The 17,128-nt window shown below is 48.0% G+C and overlaps 2 protein-coding genes and 1 long non-coding RNA gene across 14 annotated transcripts in view; 2 read left to right on the top strand and 1 right to left on the bottom strand.

Moving 5' to 3' along the window:
* Window positions 1-2,631, bottom strand: part of CASP7 (caspase 7) — a 31,006-nt gene extending 28,375 nt beyond the window's left edge. The window contains exon 1 of one of the 2 annotated variants that reach the window (XM_043597595.1): window positions 2,460-2,631. The gene's annotated coding sequence lies outside the window, so the exon portion shown is untranslated. Of the gene's footprint in view, window positions 1-1,768; window positions 1,888-2,459 lie in introns of those variants that run through there. The other variant, XM_043597593.1, reaches the window with a different exon arrangement.
* A 34-nt stretch (window positions 2,632-2,665) lies between these two features.
* LOC122493263 lies at window positions 2,666-6,106 on the top strand. Its single transcript, XR_006299855.1, has 2 exons — window positions 2,666-3,069; window positions 3,865-6,106. It is a non-coding gene; the product is annotated as an uncharacterized LOC122493263 (long non-coding RNA).
* A 2,824-nt stretch (window positions 6,107-8,930) lies between these two features.
* LOC122493260 (nebulin related anchoring protein) overlaps window positions 8,931-17,128 on the top strand; it is a 70,499-nt gene continuing 62,301 nt past the window's right edge. For 7 of the 11 annotated variants that reach the window (XM_043597582.1, XM_043597581.1, XM_043597585.1 and 4 more), the window contains exons 1-4: window positions 8,931-9,179; window positions 9,500-9,594; window positions 10,175-10,262; window positions 14,975-15,091. In XM_043597582.1, coding sequence (XP_043453517.1) covers window positions 9,108-9,179; window positions 9,500-9,594; window positions 10,175-10,262; window positions 14,975-15,091 — 372 coding nt within the window. In that variant the 5' untranslated portion in view covers window positions 8,931-9,107. The remainder of the gene's footprint in view (window positions 9,180-9,499; window positions 9,595-10,174; window positions 10,263-14,974; window positions 15,092-17,128) is intronic. The other 4 variants (XM_043597589.1, XM_043597583.1, XM_043597588.1 and 1 more) reach the window with 2 other exon arrangements.

Here is a 17,128-nt window from a genome sequence, read left to right as displayed (position 1 = left end):
GACACTACCTTCAACATGTGGTAATTAAGCCTGGAGCCTTTTGCTAATGCCAGTCTTTAAGGCTGAATCTAGGATGTATCATGATAAAACAACGTGACCAATTTTTTTTTTTTTTTTAAAAAGGACAAACCTAAGCAAAACAGCTCCTAAGAAAGCCAGACTTTTGCTCTGATGGTGTTGGGGGTGCTGGGAAGAGCTGGGCAGCTCCTCCTCGAATACTTACTGGGAGCCTAACGCACCAGGCCGTGTGCTAGGAGCTGGGGACACTGCTGTGAGCAAACTGACCTGGTGCTGCCTTGATGGGGGACAAACTTTGATAAAAGGAGGGCACAAATGTCAAGCTGCGATTGTAGTGAGTGCCTTGCGGACCAACAATCTGTGGCCATCCCGGGGGACCCGACTGGGCCTCAGAGGAATTCGGGAAGGTTCTCAGGGGAGGAGATATCTGGCCTGAGGTCTGAGAAGCGGAAGCCCAGAGGGTACAAGGCCAGGGGGTGCTGCAGGCAGAGGGGAACTGCACACTCAGTAAACCCTTGACCTATTCCGTCAAAGCAGGGGTGCGGCTTAAACTGCTTGTCCTTCCCAGCCACGTGGAGGGGACTTTGGACTTGACTACAGAGACATAAAATTCAGGCTCATGTCTATGGATCAGCCGTGGGAGGCCTCCCAGAGTTTTCCCTCCAAACATTAGGCCAGAAGGGTCTTCAGCCTGAAACCTACAGCATGTTGCTGGGTTGATGCTGAACGCTGCGCAGAGGGACAGGAAACATTCAACGAATGTCTTACTCCTATGAGGCTAGGCTTGATTTCTGGGTGAACTGAAGTTCACCCAGAATAAGGGTGCTGACCAAGTGAGGTGCCTAATCCTGGCCACATCATTTCAGTCAGGCCAAGGCTTGGCTTTCCACAGCCTACCCAAGAAAATCCAGGCCTATCTCACCTCTGCTGTGCCTGGAGAGGGCAGGCCTACTGTTATTTTCTTGTGTTCATCCCCTTTGTAAGGGCTCAGGCTGTAGCCCCCGAAGGAGGAAATAACCTGTAAGTAAACAAAGGACAGGGCCACGTAGCCTGCCAGAGCAAGAGTTCAGGCGAAACAGCCTAGAAATGACCCACACAGAATAACCCACAAGCGATTTTACTGCCCCATAAACGCTAAACTTGAGTACAACGGTGAACGGTAGCAAGGTGACCTGCAGCCTGCCTTTTTTTCACTTCCTCAAGAGACCTTCAAGAGCTCAGTACCAGGGGCCCCAGCCAGGACGACGGTAGCTCCAACGCACTGAGCTCCGACGGAGGGGCTGCGCACCTGTCACCTCCTTACAGCCTGGCAGCAACCGTCAGCCCGCGGTCACCACCGATCCCATTTAACAGACAGGCACAGGGAGGACCGAGGCCCACAGCTGACAAACAGGGACGCGGGGACTGGCGCCCAGGGCCGTCAGACACCGGAGCGCTCACTGCCTGCCTTGCGAGAGATCGATCCCCTCCTTCGCGTCTCAATCCACGCCCCCTTTTTCCAAATCCCGAACAGCCCGAACTGCCCGGCAGTCCCAGCTGGTTAGCGGGGAAGGGAGGGCGCGCTGAGCGGAGCCAGCGATGCTGGAGGGGGGTGGGGGGCGCGAGGGCCCTTTCTTACCCCAAAGTTTCGTTGCGGGCCGGCTGGGGGGATGAGAGGGGAGCAGGGCCAGGTGGGAGGGCGGTTGTGGAGGGAGGGAAGGAGCGCACGCGGGCGGGAGGGGCGCAAGCGGGGGCCGGGGGCGGAAGTTACCAGGCCCCGGCACGGCGGGCGGCGGGGCGGCCAGCGCTGGCGTCCGTCGCGGTCCCTCGGCGCTGAGGGTCTGAGGCCGCCCAAACGAAAGCGAAAGTAAAAGCCCCGGCGTGGCAGGGGGCGGAGTCGCGCGGGGCAGCCCCGGGCAGGCCGGACAGCGGGCGACGCCTGCTGCTCGAGCGGCCGGCGCGCACCGCCCCTGGAGGGCGCCCTCTGCAAAACTGGTGGCCGGGTCCGCACGCTTTCCGCGTTCACCGCCAGGGGGAAAGGCGCCCGTGCAAAGTTGGCCGCGCACCCCTAGAACTTGCCGGATAAAGTTTGCAGGCAGCTCTGCGATCCCGACGCCGCGCTCACAGTCCCCGGGAGCGCACCTTCTGCACCCCCGGCGCTCTCCAAGGGACCCGGGAGCGCGCTCGGCAAACGGGGCGCGCACGGAACCGCAGCCGCACACCCTGAAGAGCGCGCCCCGCGGACTTCGCGGCGCTCGAGGGTCGGGTGCTCGCCAGGGGTTCTCCCCTCCTGCCGCTGCTGTCCCCCGTCTGCACCTCCCTTCGGGTCTCCGCACCGGTTCGGGGACCCGTTTCCCACAGCCAGAGGGCTCTTCCGCAGCCAGGCCCCCGACCCCAGTCCGTGCTGGTGGCGTGCCCACCCCGGGGATTGGGTGCCGGGCGCCCGCAGCAGCTGGAGCTACCTTCTCCGAGGCTGGACTCCTGGGACCAGCCCTGGGGTCGCCGATGGGCTTCCACTCGCTGGGGCGTCTCGGTTCGCGCGGGGGGCGGTAGGACCCGAACTCCGCTCTGTCGTCGTGGACGAGCTCCGTCTCCTAACTCGGAGAACTGGTTTGAAGTTAGTGCCAGAATCTGTCCTGCTCGATTTACTGAGCGCCCCCAAGTGTCAGCCACTGGGGATGTGGCCGTGACTTAGTCGAACGTGGAAGGGACCGTGCGCTCTCCCGGATCCCACCTCACTCCTGCCCCTGCGCCCCGCACACGTGCGCGGATGCACACGCGCAACACACACATGGCGTCTTCACCCTTGGGCCTCCAGCCGGCGCCTCCTATGCCTCTGTCTCCAAGCCCGCTCAGGGAAGCCACTAATTAACGGGTCACACCGAGGTGTGAGTGTATGAGAAGTTACACTTCTACCTGTGCCAGAAATAATTGCTTTTGAAGAACTTTCAACCACCTTGAGTGAAAGGAAACCGTCGTGGCGTGAGATCAGGCAAGGACCACATCTTGTCGTTTTGTTTGCTGGCTTTACCCTGGGCCCGAGACTAAAGTAACCGTCTAGAATCTCACCAGGTAAGGACGCTTTCTTGGTCTAGGAAGGACTGGCTCCAGGTAAGTGTCAGGGCATGGCTGTAATTTACTAACTGCTGCAAAAATCCCGAATTCCCGAATGTTTTAAGCAGTCACACTGTTTCCAATATGGCTGTGTTATATAGGCTGGAAATTTGTGCCCACGGCCCCCATGGTCGAATGTTGGAACTCGATGCTCTCAGCGTGATGGTATTAGGAGTTGGGTATGATTTTGGGAAGTACTTAAGTCTTGAGGGTAGAGCCCTGGTGAGTGGGATTAGTGTCCTTATAAAAAAAAGGCCTGACAGAGCTTTCTAGCCCCTTCCACCCGGTGAGGACACAGACGGAAGTTGCAGACTGCATCCCCAAAGAGGGGGTCTCGGGAGAACCCCATCATGCCGGCACCGTGATCTTGGACTTCTAGCCTCCAGGACCGGGTGAAATAAGTTCCTGCTGTTTATAAGCTATTCAGTCTGTAGTATGTTGTTACAGCAGCCCAAACAGGCTAAGGCAGTTATATATAACTGCCTTATATATAAGGATGTTATATATAACATCCATGTTTCTAAAATGTTGGGGATAAACTAACTCCTTGTAGACACTAAGATAATTTGCTGTTTTAAAGGAATTTGGTTGTGAATCTTTTGAGAAATGAAAACTACCAGTAAGGAAAATTGGTTGCTTTCTAATTTAATTTATAAATTTAAGTTTTTTGCAGGTTATTCTGGAGATAGAGTGAAACACAATGTTAGATTTGGAAGGGACCTTAACTACTACTCCCTCTGCTCATTTTTATAGGTAAAGAATCTGAGGCTCAGAGGAGTTTTCCACACCCTTCCTAGCGGCACAACCAGGATCAGGTTGCCTAGAAAAATAATGAATTTTCCATCCTCAAGAAGTCTCTACCGTAAGTTATATCATGCAAATGTATATTTGTATTGCACGTAGGAATTCATTGCTGGCTAAGAAAGATGGTTTGAAGGAAAACTTTCTTTTTTCAGTTCTTTAGTGTGGGCTGGCATGGGGAACCCCAAAGATATTGCTCTGAGGCTGGATTTTCCCAGTATTAACAAGTAAAATCATGGAGGTATGGAAGAGAAGAAATAATTTTGAACTTTTCCCTCTTTAATAGTTTTACTGAGACTTTAGATCCAAGTGACATTCTAACTGTATTTCTTGTGTCTCTCCAGCCTTGGCCCATGCCACTGTCTTCTGCTTCCTTTCCATACTCACATGATTAGCATGTAAGTCTTCCTCCTCCTTCCAGAAAAGTCCCCAAACTCCATTACTCAAATGGTTTCCCCAGGGTTAGACTCCTGGTGCTCCTGGACTGGTCCCTTCAGCCCTTCCCTCTGGCCCTCTCCTCTTGCCCTGGCGAGCTCCTTAATTCCCCCCCTCATCCTGCTGAGCCCAGGACCCCCAAAGGATGCCACCAGTGATGTTTCTCCAATTCTTCACAGCACAGCTCAGACCAGGCTATGACTTTATACAGGACTCCATTGAAGGATATCCCTTGTTTAACAGAAATGCCCAGAAATGTCTTAAGAGTCACAAGCCCAAACCCAAACTCTGGTTGAGGCACCGGCAGCCTCCTTCAACGGGGGGTGGTGGAGGGGAAGAGTGGGAAACTCTGGGCTTAGGCAGAATTCCCTGAAAGGGGGAATTCGTGTTGAACCTATTATCAGTTAATTGTCTCTCAGCTCCGCATTCACCCTTTTTGTCTGTTCCGTAAAAATTAACCTGGGCCCTTTATGTAGTTTTCCTTGCTTCCCTCCCCCTGCCATGTTATGCTTTGCCTGTAGGGGGTGCTGGACAGAGATTACAGGAGGAAAACCAGTATCTCTGGTGTGCTCCTGGAAAATCAGGCTCTTACAGAGGCTTCTCGGGTTTCTGTGGCGCACCAAGCTTCCCTGGTGCCCAGCTACTGCTCTGCCTACCAGCCGGCAGCATCCAACAACCCTGGCACTCCCTCACATGGTCTTGAGATACCTCCCTATGAACCTAGAGAGTCGATTTCCAGGAAGTTCTAGGGGCCAGATTTCTAGCAAGTTCTACCAGCACGGCATGACAGTGACTTCTCTGTCATCTAGTGAGTCACAGCCACACTCTCTTCAACAAGATTTGGATCTCAGCCCCGGGGTGAGGAGAAGGTGGGGGACTGTCTGTCTCAGCTCAAAGCAGGGGTAGCGGCTTGTTACCCTGTTATGTTACGTCACGTTACTTTACGTGTTATAGGCCGTGCGCTGTGGTAATTAGCTCAGAATCACGTATTTGACTTTATTGGCTCTTATTTCTGTGGCTCACTCACACCCTCACTCCTGCCTTGTGGAACCACTCCCCAAATGAACTACCAAGTCCTCACCTCAAGATCTGCTTTTGGGAGAACGTAAACGAAGGTAGACATGCACCCCCCAGCGAGGGAGGGACAATTCCAGTCTAAGCAAAGTGACAGGGACAGAACGAAGGGTCAGGAGCTTTCTCCTCCCTCTGAATTTGTCATCTCCCTGTAATTTCAAAACCGTTTCACATCCATGGCCCTGGGGGGCACTGGAAATGACTCAGAGCTGGGAAGAATGACCTCATCTTCTGGATGACAGAACCAAGGTACAGAAAGATCTTGACCTGCTGAAGCAACGGGGCTTCCATCAACAGGACGAAATTGAAGAGATAAACAAGTGCTCCGTTTAAGTTCATAAAGAAAGTCAGTTATCCACAGACTGAACATGATAGCGATTGGTTTGAAACGAAATGCGGGGTTTTTCACTGATCACAATGTCCCTATGAGTCAGGACTTCAAAAAAAAAAAAACAAAAACAAAAACAAAGAAACGTGGGGCAGTGTTGGCAAAAGCATCCAAATCGAGGACCCAGAAGATTCTCCATGGCCTGGCCCTGGCTCACCACAACCAAGCCCAAGTCTCGGACTCTCTGCTGATTGGACGGCATATCGGACACCTCTCAGGAGCCACCTTATTTATTTATTTATTTACTTATTTATTTAGTGTTTATTTTTGAGAGGAGGGGAAAGGCAGAGAGAGAGGGGCGGGGGGAGACAGAGGATCCAAAGCTGGTTGGTACCAACAGCAGAGAGCCGGATTCAGGGCTCGAACTCATGAACGGTGAAATCGTGGCCTGAGCCGAAGTCAGACATTCAACCAGCTGAGCTGCCCAGGCGCCCCAGGAGCCACTTTAGATCCACGCAACCTCTCCTGTCTCAGGACCTCTGCCTGCTTGGGTTGGTCCAGCCTCAACACTGGCAAGTAGCTCTGTGTGGGCTCTGGCCATCTTCATGGGGGCACGACCAACAGTGTCTTTGGCCTTCTGTTGTCTTTGCTCTTTTCCCCTGTCGCTGTTGAAGCATAAGATGCTGGGGGACGCCACGGGCATATACACAGCATGGACGCGTAGGGAAGTTAACACCCAGTGGGACTCCCACCAATGGGAGACAAGGGCCAAGAGGTATATTCTTCCCCCTTCCTTCCTGTAGCAGATGTTCCTGATTAGAAGTTGTTTATGTAGACTCTTGGAAGATGGCGATCGAGCTGTCCAGTGCACCTCATATCAGGCAGTGGCTCCTTTGAGAGTGAACCTTCATATTGACCCCCTCCCCAACTGCACCACCATTTCCCGCCTCTTTTCTTCTCCCTGGCACTACATTTCTAAATAAAGTCCTTGGACATAAGCCTTTGCCTCCTGTTCTGTTTTGCGGGGAACCCAGGCTAAGACACGTCTGAACGTATCCCGAAGGCCACACGAGTGTCGTGTGCTCCTTGGCTACGGCTTGGATGGGTGGCTTAGGTAGTCGCTGTGGCAAGGTGGGGGGAGGGCTCTACCGGAAGTGAGCAGGGTGGGATGGACAAAGGAGCGACTGCCCACAGTGCCTGTCAAGCAGAGGGGAGCCCTGTGGATCTCGCTCCAGCAGTAAGCGGTCACCCGAGTTCCTTAAGATGTCCGATTCTAGTTCACTGGGCTTGTTCTCCTCGTGACTTCCGATCCCTAATAGATGCCTTTTAGAAGCAGAGGTAAAGGTACAAATCCAATTCAACGTCTTCATTCTGGTAATTGTTTTCACAAGGGCAACCTCAAACCGCAGCGGCTAGGTCACCCCTTAGAGAAGTGTTAAGTGGCTTTTAACTTACGTGGAATCTGACTAATTCCTCATCCCTCTGGGTTGCGGCAGAGTCCTTTCTCAGTGATTACTGGGGCTCGCACCCAGCCGCCCAGGAAAAGCTTGAGAAGCCTGTTGAAGAGCAGAACGTTCTGGGAACACTTCAAGTCCTGCACCAGCTTTCAGCGTGGGAGCCTTCCGGAGCCTGGGGTCCCTGCTCGGGGTCCCCTTCCTGCTGAGAGAGCAGCCTTGGGCCCCGCTATCTATCTGTGGGAACCCCGGACTGCAGCCCCTCCTTCGTGTCGTGTGAATGCTGCTTTCTGCTTTTTCCCCACTTGTTTTGCAACCTACTCCCCCTTCCCAGCTCAGTACTTAACTGAACATCTTTTCTGTGTCAGGCCTTGTTCCAGGCACTAGGGAAAGAAATGACAAGAACCAGGGATCCTATTTTGAAGGAACTTGTATTTTGATGGAGGAGACAGATACTTTTATTTTATTCTGTTTTATTTACTTATTTTCAAAACATTTTCTTTATTTTTGAAAGAGAGAGCGTGAGCAGGGGAGGGGCCGGGGGAGGGGGGGGGGCGGGCAGAGGATCCGAAGCGGGCTCTGTGCTGACAGCTGCGAGCCCGATGTGGGGCTAGAACTCAGGAACCGTGAGATCGTGACCTGAGCCGAAGTCGGATGCTCAACCCACTGAGCCACTCGGGTGCCCCGGAGACAGGAAATTATAAAATGCAGAGATTCTGATATTCAAGATGTCCAGTGGTGGTTAACTTCGATGAAGAACATAAAGCAGGGTAAGGGCCATAGAAAGTGGTCAGGTGAGGGGTGGAAACAGGTGCGGTGCCATCTTTTGGAAGCTGTTTCTAGAAGGTCTGTTTTCAGGTGACATGGAGGTGGACACTGAAGGTGACGGAGGGGCTTCGTGAAGCCAGGAAGAGAGGGTTCGTCTTTAAGCTGCCCCACTTCAGGCCTGGGAAGGAAGAGAATAAACAGACCTTCTTGGAACGATCTAGGATAACGTACAGAGACCAAAACACTGAGAGGTCTAGTGTGTTCTTATCCTAATCAGTTTTCAGCCTCACTGTTGTGAACATCTTTTTTATTTTTATTTTTTTAGATTTTTTAAAAAAGTTTATTTTTGAGAGAGAGAGAGAGAGATTGAGAGAGCACGCACAAGTGAGGGAGGGGCAGAGAGAAGGAGACACAGAATCCGAAGCAGGCTTCAGGCTCTGAGCTGTCAGCAGAGGGCCCAACGCGGGGCTAGAACCCAAGAATCATGAAATCATGACCTGAGCCAAAGTCGGACCTCACTGACTGAGCCAGCCAGGCGCCCTGTTATAAACATTTTTAATAGATAAAGCTAAAATTCAGATACGGTGTTTACCCCTCCCATGGAGTGAATCAATCCTGTTTTGTTTCTTATATTTTTGGGAGCTGGCCTCTCTGCTTTAGTCACAGGCCTCATAGAGCAAGCTTTTCTAATTTGATCATTGGATGAGTGTGTGGCCTATCTCTTTGTATTCTTTTCTTGGGTTATGATCACAGTTAGTGTTAAACTACTACATGCTGCCTAATCACACACGAGGATTTGGTCACCCACATAAACATGATGCTGTTGTGAGTTCATTTTTCTATTTAGAGAAGCACGTCAGCTAGAAATACCTCCAGCTCATTTCCCAGACGCATGCGTGCTAAGCCAGTCGCCAAAATAGCCCCTTGAGTAAGTGGCAGCTTTAAAAACCATCCAGCTGCTGACTTCAAACTAGAAGGTCAGCAAAGGAAAGTGGAAGTTGGATTTTGAATGAGCAAGGTGTCCACAAGGTTTTGACGGTGGTCAGGATTTTGGGAGACTTGAACAGCTAGCCTGGGACTGTTCCTTGGATTTCTTGCCTGTTGCCTCTTTTTGTCTGCTCTCTCCGGACATCACGATGAATGTGCAAGCTTGTTCTAGGTGTGGGTATGGAGTTTATCCTGCTGAGAAGATCAGTTGTCTAGATCAGGTCAGTAGACACGTTTTGGCCTGCGGAAATAAATTTACCAATACGGGAAATGTATCTTCTCACATATGGATGTGTAGTTGTTTTTGAACCATCCAAAAAATGTATTTCTCACCTTCTTCAGTTCGACCCATTTCTATCTGTCTTCTGTGTTGCCTTGAAAAGGTTATTCATTTATTTAACGTTGTATTTGTGTGTATGTGTACGTGCGTGCTTATCCCCATATTATCTCTAAAGATGAGTTTTTACCTGGAAATGTACAAGAATCCTGAGTCTGGGGAAAAAAAGGTATTTTTGCTAAATCTTTTCTGTACGATTTCTAGATATGGCATAAAGCGTGTTTTCACTGTGAAGTTTGCAAGATGATGCTATCGGTTAATAACTTTGTGAGTCACCAGAAAAAGCCGTACTGTCACGCGTAAGTGTTTGATGCCCTGCCCCACCACCTCTTGGGTTTTGTTTATTTTTTAACGAGGAGCCAACCAGAGCTTCAAATCACACAGTCCAGAGTTATAGCCAAAAATCGTCTTCCCCAAGGTTTTCATTTACATATAATCACTGACGAGCCCTAAGGCAGGATTTTATGCAAAGGACAGAAAGTTGAAAATTTCAAATTTCTTACAGTAAAATCGTAAATCTATCCACTGTAACCACATATCGAATTATTAAATACTGTGGAGAACAGTGTAATTACCACAGATATACCTATAAAGCTTTAATTTCTTTCTTTTAAAAAATTCCAGAATCCATTTCTGGGTTTTTTTTTTTTTTCAGAAAATGTTTAAGTGGTCATTTTCTAGTTGAAATTTTTGTACGTTCTATATATTGAATTTATTTGATTTAATTTTTCTTTCTTTAAGGCCTTGCTTGGAAAATCATGAACTTAATTATTAAGTTGTATACTTATGAATGTAAAAAACGACTACCTTTAAGAATAGTCACTCAATCATCTTGGATAAAATACATTTCTAATTCTGGTTTATATATATTTTTTCTAGCCATAACCCCAAGAACAACACTTTCACAAGTGTCTATCATACTCCATTAAATCTAAATATGAGGAAGACTCCAGAAGCCATCCATGGGGTAAGTTACTTAATTTTGAATTTCAAAATAGCCTTTAAAGAAACTTTTTTAACGAACTCAGGTTTTTAAGTGTCTGTGTCGACATTGAACCTGCTCATTTTCTTCACTTACATGTGCAAAGAGCATTTAAGTAACAAGTGTTGCTATTTGCCTTACACACTATAGGGGCCAATACCCAAGATAATCTAGCTTGAATATCCAAGGTATTTGTAATCTTTCTCTGTCTGCCAGTCTGTTCACACTGATGATGGTTTACCCGATAGGCCCTGTATGCACTAGGTGCCTAATAGAGTTTATAGAGTCGGAAAATATTATAAGAGCCTTTCCTTATTTTTTCCCCTGATTATTTTGGTATAGAAATTTAGGGGCGCCTGGGTGACTCAGTCAGTTGAGCATCAGACTCTTGATTTTGGCTCAGGTCATGATCTCACCATTCGTCATATCGAGCCCAGTGTTGGGATCTGCACTGACATTGCGGAGCTTTCTTGGGATCCTCTCTCTCTCTCTCTCTCTCTCTCTCTCTCTCTCTGCCCTTCCCCCACTCATGCTCTCTCGCTCTCAAAATAAATGGATACATAAATTAATAAAAAGAAAAAAATTTAAAGGAAAAAAAAGAAAACGGTAAACCTCTAACTCCACACTCTTAAATCTTTCTAGATTCAGTAGTTCTTAACAATTACTAGCAGCCTCTCTTTCCCCTTGGGATAGCGGCAGGTCAAAGAGGCTTTGATTTGGAAGCCATGTTTGCATAGACATGCATAGACAAGCCGTGTTGATAAGCCAACCTCTTTTGAGAAACCAACAATGGGGTTTTGTCAGAGAGCCGGCTATTGACCGGAGGCTCGCGTTTATTAAAACGATGACTCATTTAACTTCTTTCCCCCTGCCCCACAGAAGTTGCTCTGCGGGATGGAGCTGGCAACTTTCTAAAATTAGAAACTTGCACATGAGGGGGAAGACTGTCTTGTGATCTGCCCTCCGCATGTCCCCTCACCTCATACTGCCTCTCCTGCCTGGGCAGGCTCCCCTTCTCTGCAGGAAGACCTGTGTTACATGGAACCTCCCCGATGCCCACTGCCACGTGGCTTATTTCACTAAATGCTTTGCACTGATTGTGAGCTTATTTCTTAGCAGGCTTAGATAACATTTACTCCACAGTCATTTAATTCATTTAGTACATGCCACAATCTGACAAAGTAAGTACAATTATCATCCCCTTCTGCTGAGGAACCTGAGGTGCAGAATGGCTCACACATGCCTGATCTCGAAGAATTCCCAAGCAATCCTAGATGGCCGAGAGGGTTAATTCTCGGAGGATCTTGTTTTCATCTCCTCAGGGCTAAGGGCAGCTCCACAAAACTACAGTAAATACAGAGCGTTGCTCCTACTGAAACAGTGCCACGCATTCTTCTAGGCTCTTTATCCATCTTACCTTGTTTTTTTGTTTTGTTTTGTTTTTTTCACAAGACTCCCCTGTAATATTATCATCTTGCAGCCGGGAGGCTGAGGCTCAGAGAGGTTGAGTAACTTGGGCAGTTTTACCCAGCTAGTTGAGTGGGTACAAATCCGGGTCTGTCTGACTTTAGAACCCGTATCTTAAACAGCTCCATTGGCCTAGCGTTGCGTACCTAGAGGGGAGCAAACTGTCCGGAAGGAAGAAGGGACTTGTTTATGTTTACAAACGTCCAGACGTTTCTGAAGTTGCATAGCCAGAGTGCGGCAGACTAAATGCCAGGAGAAGTGGTTACACATCAGATGGCTCTTTGTACGTATTGCACTGTCTACAGAAAGAACCGTGATATCTTTATTTTTCCACACGGTGCTGGCTCTTAACTGGCACGTCCCTGCCTTACAATCCTACCACAGGTCACACGGTATTACCTTTCTTTGAGGCGGAGGTGGATTCATTTTGTTTTAACTGTGTGTGACAGGACGGATCTGAAGGGAGATTATCGCTGGTTCGGTTTCCAGGCACAGGCAGGACGGCTGTGAACTTCCCAGGATGCCCGTGTGTGCGTGTTCGTTTACGTCTGTGTGAATATGTGTGTCTGTGTATAAAGATGTATGTGTGCGTGTGGGGAGTGTATGTACGTGTGTCTGTATGTGTGAATCGTGCACGGGCATACACACGCGTGTATGTGATGCGTGTGTACACATATGTGCGTGTACGTGTATGTGTGTGCCTATGTGTATGTGTGAGCGGTGTGTGCGTGTGCATGTGTACGTCTCTGTATATCTGCGTGTGCTTGGTGTGTGTGTGTGCGCGTGGATATGTGCACGTGCGCGTGTGCGTGTGTGTGTGTGTGTGTGTGTGTGTGTGTGTGTTATGCCCAGTAATTGCCTGCTGAGGTCACTTTCTCCTGCTTCCCCACCAGCGAAAATTTCAGAGGGACAGCAGCAGTGTCCCTTCTGGGCCCCGGATCTTATAGCCACCTTAAGAAGTGGGATGGATTACTTTCTTACCCTCTTGCATCTCTGAGAGACTTTGCCCACTGAATAAAAACCAAATTCGTTGTACATGTGCTAAAAGAAAAAAAAGAACAAAAGGGGTGCTGGGGTGATGGTGATGAAGGAGGAAAGTAAAGATTTTGAGTAGGCATTTGGAGCAGGTTGACATTTTTTGCGCTTCCTAAATGCCTCCCTTTTAAAAATAAATAAATAAACGTTTGAGACACCATTTCCTGTTTGGCAGGCGTGAATGGGATTTTTAGGAGAATAAAACATCTAGATTCTCTTTTATTCAGAGAGTAGACTTTAGCTCTTAATGCTTCCTTACCTCACTAGTGACACCTATGGCCTTTTTCCTCTTCCTACTTCCTTAGAATGATCTGGAATGTCATGAAAAGTCTCCAGAGAAGCAGGCACTCCCCGGTGATGGATTTGTCCTGTGGGTGGAGGACGGCAGATAAGGCTTTCTGTCTATCTTGGTCACATGATTCTGATTCCTTATGTCAGTGACTCTCAAGGAGGGCAGTTTCACCCCTCGGGGGACATTTGTGATGTCTGTGGACCGTTTAGAGTGTCACAACTGTCAGAGAAGGGTACTGTTGGCATCCGATGGGTAAGGAGCAGGTATGCCACTAACCATCCTGCAATGCACAAGGCAGTCCCCGCAAAAAAGAGATACCTGGCCCCAGATACCATCAGCGCTGCTATGCGGAACCCCTGCCTTATATTCACGGGATGTTTGTGGTAGTTTCTCAAAATCCAGGGAAGAAACAGGGAAAATGCTCTCAATTTATATATTTACAGATACACATATGGGAGCTGCATTAGGCAGTGGCAAGCCTAGAAAGTCCATGAAAGAAAGTGCTCTTAATATGGAAATAGAATTCCCACCTTCTAAACCTGGCTCTGATTACCCATTGAATGATTTTAGTAAGGTCATTTCTTTCCTTTCCGTTTCTTTCTTCAGCTGCAAAATTAATGATTTACACTTCAGCTTGTTAAAATTGCAGATTTCTGGGCCCCCTTTAGACGTCATAAATTACGATATCTGGGTTTGGACCTAAGATCTTTCGAGTTTTCCTTTTATGGTTAGTCCTGCTTAGGTTCTCCGTAAGAAATCTTTGCCCCTCCCGAGGCTGTGAAGATACTGTTGAGACGTCGGTTCTGCCCAAGGTGATCTACACGTTCAGTGCAATCCCAGTCGAAATCCTGGTGGTTTTTGTAAAAAAAAAAAAGGATTTTTTTTGACGAAAGTGTTCTAAAATTGACTTGAATGCACAAAGGTTCTAGAATAGCCGAGAAATCCTGAAGAACAAAATCGAAGAACTTCAGCCACGAGATTTCAAGACTTACTACAAAAGTAGTTGTAATCAACTTGGTGTAGTATTGGCATAAGAAGAGACAGACTAGCGGAATACAATCCAAGGTCCAGAAATAGGGCTGCACATATGTGGTCACTTGAATTTATAACGAACATACCACTGGAAGTCGGTGTAGCAAGGACAACCTTTTTTTCTTTTTTAAAGTTTATTTCGAGAGATGGAGGGCACACACGCGAGAGCCGGGGAGGGGCAGAGAGAGGATCCCAAGCAGGCTCCACACTGTCAGCTGCAGAGCCCAATTTGGGGCTTGATCTCACGAACTGTGAGATCATGACCGGAGCCGAGATCAAGAGCCTGACGCCTAACCGACTGAGCCACGCAGGTGCCCTGAGGACGATCTTTTAATAAAAGGCCATGGGATTATTTGGATATTTGTGTGGAAAAGAAATGAACCTGGGTACCTACTTCACACCCATACACAAAAATTAACTTCAGGTGTATTATAGGTCAAGATCAAGATAACAAAGGTAAAACGATAAAGCATAGGAGAACATGTACACGCATCTGGAGAGCCAACGTTTTAACAAGCTCCCCGGGTGACTGTTGCACAGACTGAAGTTAAGAGCCACTAGTCTCGTGTCTAGTGTTTCTGACGTTACTCTAACCTGCATACTTGGTGTTGTGTGAGACATTCATAGGGACTTGCAGTCTTTTTAATTGCACTGCTAAATAGGGCTTTGCACACAACAGGTGCTCTCCACAAGCCACCTGGCTGGTGGCACAGGTGAAGCCACAGTGATACAGTGCGTGTTGCCATCCACTTACGCTGCTTTGTGGGCGAGATTTAGAGAAATCCCTCCGACTTAACTACAGATTTCTTATTTTCCTTCTCTTCTCTGATGAAAACATTACTGCGTTACTGACAATGTCTTCATTGTGCAGGTGGACGACCAGGATGATAGCGAACGGTTTAAATCGGTTTTTCACTGGGACATGAAATCCAGGGATGGGGCAGATGCAGCTAACAGGCAACCCCTGGTGAACGAGGTGAGAGAAGAGGTATGAAGGGGTCTGGAAGAAGGGAAAAGAACGGCACGCTCTGCGAATGAGATGCATTATTATTATTTTTGAATGTTTATTTAATTTTGAGAGAGAGCATGTACGTGTGTGCACGCGCTGGGGAGGGGCAGAGAGAGAGGGAGACAGAGAATCCCAGGCAGGCTCTGCACGGTCAGCATGGAGCCCAACGTGGGGCCTGATCCCACGAACTGGGAGATCATGATCTGAGTGGAAATCAAGAGTCGGACGCTTAACTCACTGGGCCACCCAGGCGCCCTGAGATGCACCTTTATTTTTACTTCTAGAGGAATTGATTAGGCTTTCGTTCACCCAGTTTGTGATTGCAGCTGTCTACAGAGGACATCCATCAACAGGCCATGGGGTCATCTCTATCATATCTGCTCCCAGTCCAAACTCACTAGTCAGTTTGTTGCTTCCAACCACGGTGTTTCTGTCCCTGGGAACAACCACCCAGGCTGGAAACCACGGCTGCCCTTTCTCCCTCTGATACGCCACTCAGCTCCACCCTTTCCCTGCATTTCACTCTTCCTGCTCTGATCCACATCATCTCCTGTCAAGTGACCTTGGTCACACATCACTTCTTGGGTAGCCCTAACTTACCCTTCCTACCACCTGAGAATTTATGCTCACTCTCTATGGAGAGTCTTCTTTCAAAATTCCTCAGCAATTTACTTTTTAAAACAAGTTTTAATGTTTATTTATTTTTGAGAGAGAGAGACAGAGACAGAGCATGAGCATGAGCATGGGAGGGGCAGAGAGAGAGAGAGGGAGACACAGAATCCGAAGCAGGCTCCAGGCTCTGAACTGTCAGTGCAGAACCCAACTCAGGGCTCGAACTCACGAACTGCAAGATCATGACCTGAGCTGAAGTCGAACGTTTAAACGACTCAGCCACCCAGGTGCCCCTCAGCCATTTACTTTTAATTATACATGTGATACTTGCATTTTCCTTGTTGCAAAAAAAAATCCAACGTACAAAGTTAACCCCTTGTTCACCATCGCCAGTCAGTCCCTCCGTAGACGTACCTGTTGTTTGCAGTCTTGTGGGTATTCTTTCAGATTTTACTCATTTACAAACATGTAATTCATTTCTTAGTACTTCCATTTGGATATGACTACTGCCACTTATTGAGGGATCTTTAATGAATTATTTAACCATTCTTTGGCTTTCTTCTTTATAAATTGAACTTCTGTCTTTCCAGATCTCCGGTTTGCCCCACGTCCAGCCCACTTGGTTCCCCATTACTTCCCCACAATTCCAATCAGATTCACCTCCTCATGGTCTTTCATACAAAGCCTGTCATTGCCTTCATGCTTTTGTTCCTGGTAGTCTCCACCCTAGGAATTTATTCAACAAATACTTACTGAGTCAATTATGTGCCAGGCACTGTTCTAGGCTGTTAGAACAGTTCCGGGCTGTTCATCAGTGAACAAAACTGATGAAAATCCCAACCTTCTAGAATGGTTGTCCATCGTCCTCTCTTTGCCCCTGTTAACTGGCCTCAGCCTTGAAGGTTCAGCTCAGATTCCATCTTCCTGCCAAGAGTGGGGCCCATCTCATGTAGATCGCTTCTTAAAACCTTGTGTTTATCACCAATACGGTACATTTAAGCACACAAACATTTTCTAATCGCTACCTATTTTGTATGTTGGTTTTATCTCCCTAGATAGGCCACAGATGTCTTACATAAAGAACTGTCTTCCCTTTTTTCTTTTTTTTTTTTGCTTTTCTGTTCCCAATGTTAATTGCTTATCCCGAGATCAGGCACATGACAGGTAGTAGGTTTTTGCAGCGTCTCTGAATAATGCTGGTTAATCTCACATTGCCCCTCCATAGCGACTCCCCTCTGCTCAATCTGGGTACAAAGATGAGCAAAGAAATGTTAAGTTATATTTAGAACCCTTCTATGATATAAGTGAATCTGAGAAAGTTCAACTTTTTAGGATATTAGGTTATTTTCTAGGTGAAAAAGGTGAACATTTTTGTTAGCTGAGACCCACCATATGCCAATAGGA

This window comes from Prionailurus bengalensis, chromosome D2 (genome assembly GCF_016509475.1).
Source record: "Prionailurus bengalensis isolate Pbe53 chromosome D2, Fcat_Pben_1.1_paternal_pri, whole genome shotgun sequence".
NCBI lineage: Eukaryota > Metazoa > Chordata > Mammalia > Carnivora > Felidae > Prionailurus > Prionailurus bengalensis.
Note: the sequence above shows the minus strand (reverse complement) of the source record. Positions and strands in the feature narration are given on the sequence as shown.